At 34.2% G+C, this 12241-nt stretch overlaps 1 protein-coding gene across 1 annotated transcript in view; it reads right to left on the bottom strand.

Annotated features, from left to right (window-relative positions):
- Positions 1 to 530: 530 nt before the first annotated feature.
- Positions 531 to 12241, bottom strand: part of LOC126259304 (fibroblast growth factor receptor 3-like) — a 418035-nt gene continuing 406324 nt past the window's right edge. The window contains exons 22-24 of the mRNA XM_049955976.1: positions 10448 to 10588; positions 10259 to 10364; positions 531 to 4193 (exon numbers count right to left, since the gene is read on the bottom strand). Of these exons, the coding sequence (XP_049811933.1) occupies positions 4089 to 4193; positions 10259 to 10364; positions 10448 to 10588 (352 nt within the window). The 3' untranslated portion in view covers positions 531 to 4088. The remainder of the gene's footprint in view (positions 4194 to 10258; positions 10365 to 10447; positions 10589 to 12241) is intronic.

Below are 12241 nucleotides of genomic sequence, written 5' to 3'. Positions count from 1 at the left end.
CAAAGTCTGAAAACTGTTGTGTTCCATCTCTCTTGCAACCATATAACAAAACAGAGGAGATGAATTTTCATTAAAATAAAAAAAAGGGTTGTTAAAATGATGAGATGATGACAACATGCTCCTTATGAGGACCTTGCAAGGACTTTATGATGTTGTATGTAAGAACTCTGAAGCTGGCACCTGAAGAAAACACCACCAACAGTGTTACTGAATAATTTCTGACATTTTTAGTGGAAACAGAGTAATGCAGCAGACCAAAGTTTTATACTGTTTGATAATAGGTACAAAATCCTTCATACTTACAGACATAGTATTCCTGTTGTTTACATTTCTTTTAGAGGCTCACTCCAGTAGCTGCAGTGAAGTTTGGAAGCAGATACTTTATTTCATAATGAAATACTTTTTAAATACCATGAGTATGCTGACTTATTGCTGCAGCTGCAATGTTTTTGGGAGAAGTTCTGCAATTTTTAACATCTGATACCAGTTCAGTAACAACACTATTTGTAACATTTATTAAAACAGTTCTTTATTGTTTTATGTACATAATTGAAAATTCTATACAAACTTGGTTATATCTCATTTGACATGTATATAATCCAAAACTGTTTCAGTATAACTCGCTATAAATGCAGAACACTGGGTAAACTTTAAAGAGTCTATGACACTCTGGCCTAAAATTTCAGATCCAGTTTTGATTTTAGAAATCCAAGTAATTAGTTTTAAAAATTAGATGGATATTGGTGTAGAACAGCTCACACAAATATGTTTCAGTGTAAAATATGTTCAACCCAATAAAGGTAGTTTGAGTAAAGTTGATACATTTTATTAACAATTTTCTATATAATGTTATAGCTAGAGAAAGAATATGAATTATTGATATAGCTGCCCTTCTGACCAACAGTAGAAATGCCTTCCTGGATTTGAATAACTTAAAAGAAACTAAATAATACTGAATATTACATTCACTTAATAACATTATTGTCAGTTTTAAGATAAAATCTGTAACTAGCAGCTCCTCCATTAGGCACTATGTTTCTGATGTAATACGTAGGGCTCCAGATTTGCAAGAGCAATGCAGAAATTCACCCTGCTGAACATTCCTGAGCCAAATTTCTGACTACCTTACATTGTACAAGGTGACTTGTTCCCTAACAGCCTAATATTTATAACAAAAAGTAATGAAGAAATGCCCATAATTAAAACTGTGAAATGCAAGCGTCATTCCTTGTGTACAGACAGCCAACAGATGCATTTATTTGGTACTGCCAAATATATGCCATTTTCTCCTTCATAATAGGTTAAAGTGATTAATGAAAAACAGTTTAATAGTCAGATAATTTACTTGAATAATGAAATAATTTACTTGAGGTTATGTATGAAGTATAGTGTTTAGCTGCATTGAAACATCAGATAAATGGGACAGAATTAAAACTGATATGACAGAAGGAAACATGCTGCAGATCTCTTTGGACAGATTTATGAATGAAAAGAAAAATAATGTGAAATTAAACAGAAAAGATGTTACAACAAGTACATGTGCATGTTCCTCATCACACTCCCTACTCCACTTTATATGACTGAGGCAAGCACATCGTAATAGTTACAATATCACAAGTGCATCTTCCACATTACAATTTCCTGTTTTTAACACATGAAAATAACATAGGCCTATTTTTTTCTAATGTTTAAGTGTTAGGAACCACCTCCTCCATTGAACTATGGATTAAAGCCAACATTTTAGAACTTTTTAATACCAGATGAACGTCAGTGGACTTCACTAAATTTAGCACTACAGATTCTTCAAAAGATTTAATGAAGTCATTTTCAGAGTCGCTAAGCAACTGAAGCAGCAGCAGTATTTGTATATGAATGTCTCTTTTTTAGTTACTCATGTTGCATTTTTTCAAATTATCATTTAATATTCAAGAAATGAAAAGCTGAATTTAATAACTTAATAATGCTGCAATTTTCTTAAGTGTGACCTCCTTTTCGGAAGTTTGACATCAACTGTACAATATATGTTGTTATTTTCTAAAGTACAAGAGATAATGGTGAATAATTTTAAAATCACTATTTTGTAAAAAGAAAAAGTCTTGTGGTAGGTTTATGTTTACAACAAAACAAACACAAGTTTATCGGTAGGTAATGGATATATCCATACTTTTGTATGTCTGTTTAAACATTATAGTGTTCTTAAATTTTAAAAGCTGCTCAGTAACTGAAAATCCTGTCTAAGTGTGATGAAATGAAGTTTAGATATTATTATTTTGGTGATGTTATGCCAAATAATCTAATGATTACAAAATTAAGAAAATGAACAACTTTTTAGTTAATATAATAGCATATTTTTGTAATATAAAATTTGGAATATATATATTTTAACAGGTCATCTTGTAGTGGTATGTTAAGACATAACCACTGTCCCCCACTCATCTGGTTAATTACAGTAGCAAGTGACAATGAAGTTGTAAGGTGACTATAAGGTAAGGCAGTTATTTGTGCTTATATCAGCAGAAGATTTCCAATAATTCATAAACATGAACTAATTTGATCAAATACATTGTAGGGTGTATATTATCTTCACAGTCGTTCTTTGGCACTTAACTGGACAGTCCAGCATCCACAGGAACAAGAGCCAGATAAATAGTTTTTATCTTCTGTTCTGGAAATCTTATTGTTTGAATAGAACTCTAACAGTGACAGTGACACTGTTGAGCACAGTGTTTTCTTTGTTGTTGTGTGTTTTTAACATGTTTGAAAATGAGTGAACAGAGCACACTGTATGATCAGTTATAGGCATTATCCATGAATTTGACTCAGAGATGCATTTTCAGCTTGTACATCCAGTAGCTCTGCACCCTTTTCTGCTAATTTTTCTAGTGAATAATTGATATAAAGTATAAAACTCAAGACTTATTTCTGTTGTTAGCAGCATTACATATCAGGTGAAGCTGCCAATTTACTTTCAGTTGTCCTCATACTTCTAAGTGGACTTTATACCATGGGATCCCCACTGTCCCCTCTTTGAAAAACCAAAGGGAAAATCTGCAGGCAGAATATTATAGCTAGTAATATATAATTGCTTGGGTATAAAGATATATATTCATTGAGCCTGAGATCTGTTGAAAACTTAAATGTAAACAGAACAATTGCTTCATGATAATTTCTGGTAACAACAATGTATTGTATAACTATGAAACTCTATATGTACAAAGAGACTAACAGCTAAGAGGAACACAGATTTACAAAAAATTACAACAAGTAATGCCCTAATTGTTTTGTTACAACCTAAAAATAAATTTTTATTATTACTTGTAGCAATGTTAATTAGAGGTTATGCTTTGTACTTTCATTATTATATACTGATAAGGCAGTTTCATTGGTGAAACTATTTAACATTAATATTGAGTGAATTTCTCCACTCAGTGACACTGCCAGCCCATTAGTTCCTCTTTCTACAATGATCATTTCTCTCACTGCCTAGCTGCAAGTGTCATAGAGTTGCACTTATTAAATAATAAACGACTAGTAATGAAAATTTCACTTTCACTTTTATGCTGCAGTAGTTTCACAAATGTACATTTTTGTGTTGTTAAATGAATCTTCTGTTCCATTTAGATAATGTTTGTCATCGCGTTCTTCTCAGTCTTTTGTGGCAACATCATTAGTGATGCATACAACACATTTAAGCTCCACTGTGAATTCAAATACAGAAAGTTTTTCACCACAGTGAGCTCATTCAATCAATAACACAAAACAAAATGAGTTCAATAACTTCAGCACAAAATGTACAAAAAGTATCTGTACTTCTCAATATTCGTTCTCTCTCTATCTCTCTCTCTCTCTCTCTCCCTCCCCCTTCTGTCACACACACACACACACACACACACACACACACACACACACACACACACAACAACAAATACATAATGTGCTTCTTCCTTTCATTTTTTCACTTCACAGCATAACAGTCAATAAATAAATTTACATGTTTATTCAGGCACATAACTGAAGCTTTAAGTCTCTGGGACTTTTCACTTGCAGTAGTTGCTTTGAGCATCACACATATCATCTGAAGTAGTTAATCACAAAAGACTGGGAAACTTTTCTTCATCATCACTTGATTCTTGACAAGATTCTTGACTCGATGGTGGGGTGTCTAGTTGTGGCAGCCCAAGATCAAGGTATTCCTAAAAGAAAATTTGATGTTTTAATTACCTGCTTCTAGCTTGTAATTTTCTTTTATTCATTTTTATGAACAGTATCCTTACCTACCAATATGTTCTTTTATGATAATGCAAAAAATTCTATTAACTGAGTTATTTTAAATAGGAATTGCTACAGGATTAGGACATTTATCTTTAATTTTTGCAATATAAACTGAGATCATGGTTTAATTTCTGTGTTCTTGGTGAAAATCTGAATAACATTATCACTTCTACCTTGATGAAATTTCATCAAATTAGGAGGTATCATTATGATGGGTAGAAACAGAGTTTGAGCAAGAGGTTCTAAAAACATTTATGGTAATTTTGTTTTATTTTGACTTCACATTTTGCTAGGAGGGTTTGTTAAAAAGAAAGCTTCTGCAGATTGTCTGGCACATGACATGAGATGCGGAAAGTTGAGCAAGGAAGATGTGGCCACCAACTGATTACTTATTTAGGTATATCTGTTGTTGTTGACTCGTCAAAACCAAACCAAGTGGCTGCAGTATTACTACTGCTTGGTACTGTTATCATGTTCTAGACATTTTGCAAAAGCAGTAAAATAATCATTTTTTTCATAAATATCTTGAAAGTGAAATTGTTGTGGGCTAAATTAGTACCATTGCTTGCTGTCAACATCAGTAATTTAGTAGCTAAAAAATAAAAAATAAACTGAAAATTTTGTAAACATTTGTTTGCCACACCCTCCTTGTTCAGTTTGTCTCCTATCATAATCTGGTCGGGGGTACACTGTGAGTCTGCTATTGTCATGAAGCAGCCATACTCAGTAGCTGCTGGAATACTGATTAATTATTCTTTGTTTTGCTGTTCCTCTTAATTCATATTGTTAAATCAGCTATCACAATAGACTACTTTGGCATTTCTCTGCTGAATGCATACGTAAAAACTTGCTTTAAAAACATTTTACAAAGTACAGATGGGGTCAGCCCTTACAATGGCAGAACAGCCAAAAAACAGGTAATTAGGCTATTACATAAGTGTTGTGTGGTTTTGATTCATAATGCGCAAAATATTTTACTATGAACCAATGGAGCACTCAATTAATTCATTACTTTAACTTTCAGTGCATTTTTTCAGCCTTGTGCTTCGTTTGTATGAAACAGCTCCATGAAATCTTTGCAATGTGATCATAATGCATGAATTGGTTAGTTTTATGTCTTTCAACTTGTCCTTTGTGAGCTACAAAAAAGCAGATATAGCTCAGTAAATATTAGTTTACATGAAAATTGTGAATATCGTTTTAATTCCTTTCAGCAATAACTACACACCATTTGATTTTTGAATTTTGCACACCTTGAAACAGCATTCTGAGTGACCTACAAACTTCTTCCTTCACTGAATAGTAGCTTTAGAATATCAGAGATATGTCTGTGGTGACAAAAATCTCACCTACACTTAAAACGCTTATTATAAGCTCTTATGAATCATGAATAATACTAAAAATGTGAACCATACCATAAAATGTTACTTATTCTACAACAACTGAAAGCTGCTGCTTTCATTAAAGGTACATTACTGTTAAACTATTTACTCAAAAATGATGTACTCACTCATAAAGGGGATGCAGTTTTGCTAAACTTTCTAATAATTAAACATTTCTTCAACACTTTACCAAACTGTTACCTGACATGCTCACACACATGCATGAAGGGAAAACTGGGAGAGGATTTGGAGAAAGATAATCTCTGCTGTCAGAAGAAATCAAATATTCAAGCCCAAAGATGTTAACCCAAGAATAATAATCACTGGTAAAACACATGTAAAATACTTGGTCTGCTTCCTGAAGACATATATGGAAAATTAGAAAGGACCACATCTAATAGAAATACTAATTTGTGCATGACAGAGAAAATTGTTTTCCCAATATATAATTAGATCTCACAATCATTATTTGAGGGCTATTGAAAATGTATTACGTATATGGCTGTTCAATACTCGAAGAGAGTCTGTCAATGATGGAAGTCTGTATAATTTACTAAATTAGGCATAAAATATATAAAAAAAAGTATGAACCAGACACGTTGAGTTCGGAAAAACATTTTACGGCACATACTGTTCAAATACAATGGACAACAGGGAGACGTGACAATCATAACAATACGTTTATCACCTAGTAGGGATATGAAAATATACATTAATAAATAAAATGCCTTGTTGCATGCTGTCCAATAAAATCACAGCAATTATCTGTTAAGACTTCAGTATAAGTTATGAATGTAACTCCATCAAAATACAAGTTTTGAAATAATGGCCTTTTTCATGTGTTTCCTTATAGAAATGCTCCTTTAAGAATAACTATAGAACAAAATGTGCACATAGATAATGTGGTTTCAAACATAAGTACCATGGTAATTGAAATGCATGAAACAGATTTGTGAATGTCTGATTATTAATGCTCTCATCCTCATAATTCCTGCAACATCTCAAAGAAAGAAGAATATCTGCATTACAAAAGAGAATTTTCTAATGAAAGTTGTAGGATTTTAGAAACAAATCGATGTTTGCTTGTTGTAGATTCTCTCATGAAACAAGTGCCAAAATGATTGAATTACTTTTTCTTGCCTTCTTTGTTAACTTTGAAATATGTGTTTCAATGAACTCAGTCTTGTTAAATCATTAAACCCATTACATGAATCACAAAAACTATTAAAAATGCCAGCATTACTTTGAAAAGCTTCAATTCTCCAAGGGAAACAGATACAGTAACTCCATTTACACAACGTGTAAAAAGTTCTAGGAAAGTATGTGGAAAGTTAATAGTTAATGTAATCTTTTTTTTTTGAAATGATAGCTTAGTGAGACAGTCTGGGAACAAATCAAAATCATTATGGAAATTGTAAAACCACAATCAGGGAAGAAACTTGATGTCATACTTAAAAGCACAGAAAAAATTAATGTGTGAATTACCGTATACCAAATTATATAAATAATCATTTTGCAAATGTCCCTATAATTTAGGTTTGAATTTCAGAACTTAGGAAAAATCTGACTATCAAACTTTTGCCTGTAGCCTGAGGGCAGTTGCAACCCTCTACCACTCCATGTGGCACAACCTCCTTGTCTTAGTCATGTTGCACTTCCAGCACAGTTCAGTCAACTGGGACACTCTGGCAAAAGATTTGTCCAGAAACTAGCAGTTTTCTTGGCCTTGTTTATGTGCCTATAAATAACTCTACACCTCAACTATACAGCGAGTTGTTACCTTATATTCTTTCCATTGTTAATGTACACTACTGGCCATTAAAATTGCTACACCACAAAGATGACGTGCTACAGACGCGAAATTTAACCAACAGGCAGAAGATGCTGTGATATGCAAATGATTAGCTTTTCAGAGCATTCACACAAGGTTGGTGCCGGTGGCGACACCTACAGTGTGCTGACATGAGGAAAGTTTCCAACCTATTTCTCATACACAAACAGCAGTTGACCAGCGTTGCCTGGTGAAACGTTGTTTTGATGCCTCATGTAAGGAGGAGGAATGCGTACCATCACGTTTCCGACTTTGATAAAGGTCGGATTAAAGCCTATCGTGATGGCGGTTTATCGTATCGCGACATTGCTACTCGCATTGGTCGAGACCCCATGACTGTTAGCAGAATATGGAATCAGTGGGTTCAGGGGGGTAATACAAAATGCTGTGCTGGATCCCAATGGTCTCGTATCACTAGCAGTCGAGATGGCAAGCATCTTATCTGCACGGCTGTAACGGATCGTGCAGCCACGTCTCGATCCCTGAGTCAACAGATGGGGACGTTTGTAAGACAACAACTATCTGCATGAGCATTTCAATGACGTTTGCACCAGCATGGACTATCAGCTCGGAGACCATGGCTGCGGTTACTCTTGATCCTGCATCACAGACAGGAGCGCCTGCAATGGTGTACTCAACAACGAACCTAGGTGCACGAATGGCAAAACATCATTTTTTCTGATGAATCCAAGTTCTGTTTGCAGCTTCATGATGGTTGCATCCGTGTTTGGCGACATCACCACGAACGCACGTTGGAGGCATGTATTCGTCATTGGCATACAGGTGTATCACCCGGCGTGATGGTATGGGGTACCATTGCTTACACATCTTGGTCACCTCTTGTTCGCATTGACGGCACTTTGAACCATGGACGTTACATTTCAGATGTGTTACGACCCGTGGCTCCACCCTTCATTCGATCCCTGTATGTTAAATATATGTGACATTTCAAAAATAATAATGTAAAAGCTGCTTAGGTGGAGCTCAGCACAAAAAATGTTTTGTGGTGCTAACATTGTCAAGGCAAGTTGTCAATAATGGGAAAGAGTAGAAAGAATAGTCAGTTAGTTGGAATTGCCCAATAAGTATGCATAAATTATGATAAAATTTGTTACATTTCTATTTGTGAATGAAATTTTCTTTGAAAATTGAAATAACTAACCTATTCAAATTAAGTATGTCACGGAAATAAACCTGAGGAAAAGAAGATACTGCAGAATGAAATTTGATAAATGCTTTGTCTCATTTAAAAATTCAGATAAGATAAAAATATAGAATGGTCCCTCTCATTTTCTCATGACAATGTGTATAGTACTAACAATTTCTTTATTATTTAATAAAAATGTGCTCAAAATAATTTTTTTATTTGAGCCAAAAATGAAGTGAGAAGTTACAATCTCTAATGCTGTTCTTCATATTTGTTTCCTCTTGTACATGAATATCTCTGTTGGTACCTTTTTGTAACAACATGCTTTGGAATTCAGTATCTATCTATTGCCTCCCTGCAGAGAGCAAAATAACTGCAGTTGGCGTTATCTGAAATGCAGTCCTTGGAGTTATTGGTATGCTTTTCTCTAAAATCAGTGTCTTTGAAATTTATATGCAGATGTTTACTAGATACCTCTTATATTCATGTTAACTGAGATAAATATTCTTGTGACTTCATGGTTGCAAAAAATATTTGGCCTTATACTACTGCTATCATAAGTTTTGGGAACACTTTGGCTATGCTCTCTGTCAATAATTTTTTCTAATCTTTCTTGCAGTGATATCTTATAATCAACTGTTATCTATTTTTAATATCACTTGGTTATTTTTTGTTCTTGTAGCTCTGTCTTTCAATTGTGTTTTATTTAATCAGTAATTCTCAGTTCCAGCTTTGGTAACTCAGTTATTGGGCTTCCAGATAAAAATTACCTTTCAAAGTTCAGTGCTTTAATATCTTGGGATGGTTCCTGTTGCCTAGATGAGATGGTTACTGTTGCCTGAATGGCATGGTTACTGTTGCCTAGATCATCTTAATTAGTCAACTAATATCCTATTACAATCTTAATTTGTCATCTAGTTTGCATTTCCTTCACATCAAGACATTATGTATGCTGCTCTCACTCAGTAGTGTTATTTTTTACTTTATTATCATAAGTATCACTCCATCAAGGGCAAACAGCTCTACACTGCACTACTGTCTCTCAACTTCATTGGGAACACAAACACTTTGCAAACTACAGTCACTGTTATTGATGATATCCTACTGAATGTAAAATAATATGGTCTTTTTATGCTTTGTCATAGCTGGTCCTTAAAAACAATGAGCAGCAATAAGGGTCACATGTAAAGTAATTGCAAGTAATTTCATGTCCGAGACCAAAAACTATTTATCCCTCATGGCATGCATACAGTCAAATACCAGTCTTCTTTGAAAACTTGTTGCACAAGCAATGTGTTAGAAGAAGCTTCTCAATTTCACTCATAAATTTAACAAAATTCAACAACTCACTCTCATTATCAATGAACAGCAGAGAAAGCATTTCTTAGAAGCCTACCCATTTGTTTGGTCAGTTTCTTACACAAACAGTATTTCTTGTACAAACTTTGGACTGCATTAAATTCTTGTAAAATCATGCCAGAACACCTAGTCATGGCCAAAAACGTTGCACGCAGTGTAACTACAGGGTTTCATACATATATATTAAATACAACAGACCTTGAGCATGCACCATCCACCTCATTGTTGCTCAGTAGTTTCAAAATTTCCGTTATTACAATACACTACCTCATTTGCTGTAATTGTGAGTATTCTGTCCAAATCTTCAACCAGTTCACTGAACATGGGTCTTTCATTTGGCTGATAGTTCCAGCAATCCCTCATTAGCATGTATCTGTAATGAGAAACAATTAAGTCATATGGCCTTCTGTAGAAGGAGGAAATAGAATTCTCAAATACTTAAAAGGCGAGTCTTACATTTCCAGGGAACAGCATGGTGGCTTCTCCATTCTGTGGCCACTTCTCAATAGTTGAAAAAGTTTCTCAACACTGGGAACTGAAGGATATGGAGTTCCCCCAAGAGTCATTATCTCCCATAACAGTATACCATATGACCACCTTAGGTAAAATAACAGAATTTATATTTTAATCATACTTCTTTGTAAAAATTTTAATAATCACATTAATAACAACACTACTTATTATTATTAGAGCATACATTGTGCATCTCTGTTTGATGTTAGGAATTTGTTTTAGATGTTTAAGAAATGTTTAGTTGTCCTTAATAGCATAGGTAGGTTACCGATTTTAAAAAGGAAGAGGATAGGATGAATTTAGATGTAATGGGAATTAGGGCTGTTGATAAAATATTAATATTTCGATACTTTTTCAAAATATATCAATATATGTCAGCAATAGTTTTTCTCCCAATATATCAATATCAAAACAGAAATATTGAATGCTGATATTTTTATTTTATATTAAATTTTTTCACAATAGTTAGAAAATTTTTGAAGTTGTTCTTTTGAAATTGTAGTGGTACATAATTTTACTTTCATTGTGTGAAGGAGTCTTACTACTTTTTGAGCCTTCATCACATCAAGTATTTCTCTTTTACTGTGTGAAGGAAGTATATGTGGACAAAAGAACAATTCCGATTGCACTGGGGCGTGGGGGGGGGGGGGGGGGGGTGAATGGAATGACAAGATTTCCAATGTGAAGAAACAGCACACCAATTGGACTAAAAAACAATTTTTAACACAACTAGTATGCTATTTCTTCACATCAACATTCTTCAAAAACAGTTGCTGAAAATGATGAACAAAAATCTAAATGGCAATATTGGTCTTTGCGGTGGGTGGAGATGTGTGAGGGGAAATGCTGTTGCAATCAGAACTTGGTGCTACCAACAGAAACTACAACAGAATGAACTTTTCACTCTGTGGTGGAGTGTGTGCTGATATGAAACTTCCTGGCAGATTAAAACTGTGTGCCGGACTGAGACTTGAACTTGGGACTTTACCTTGGCGGGAAAATGCTCTAACAACTAAGCTACCCAAGCACAACTCATGATCCATCCTCACAGGCAAAGGTCCCAAGTTCAAGTCTTGGTATGGCACACAGTTTTGATCTGCCAGGAAGTTTCAGAAACTGCAATGTTTAGCTTCACCACGCAATATTGATACTACAAGTGCTAAGTCACTGGCATCTGCAGAAATGAAAAAACAGAGAAGTTGAAATGAAGTGAAGTGTTCTGGACAAATCCATTATGCGATGAAACAAAACGATGGACCCATCAGACACATTTTATTGTGCCACTTACATAATTTACCATTGTTAGCAAAATGGTTATTGCCAAGCATGAACAGGCATCATTTTCCTTTCAGTTCTTGCTCTAAGGGGGATCAGCAGGCAGCTAGCTTGTTGGTTTATAGAATATCTTACAATAAATCAATATTTAAATACAGAGCTCTAAAACCAGCAATATATTTACAAAATGCACCCAATATTTTTATAGGCAGGTAAGTCAATATTTTTTTCACCAGTATACTGATACTTTTTTTCGATATATTGAGAGCTGATAATGATATATTTTTAATATAAATATATCAGATTCCCCATATTTTTAAAAATATCAACAGTTCTAGTGGGAATTAGTGAAGTTTGGTGGCAGAAGGGACACACTTCTGGTCAGGTCAGTACAGCACAAAATAAAATAGTGGTAACACAGGTTTGGATCTAATAGTGAATAAAAATAATAAGACTGCAGGT

This window comes from Schistocerca nitens, chromosome 5, assembly GCF_023898315.1.
Source record: "Schistocerca nitens isolate TAMUIC-IGC-003100 chromosome 5, iqSchNite1.1, whole genome shotgun sequence".
Lineage (NCBI taxonomy): Eukaryota > Metazoa > Arthropoda > Insecta > Orthoptera > Acrididae > Schistocerca > Schistocerca nitens.
The sequence above is the reverse complement of the archived record's forward strand: the minus strand, read 5'-3'. Positions and strand labels throughout refer to the sequence as shown.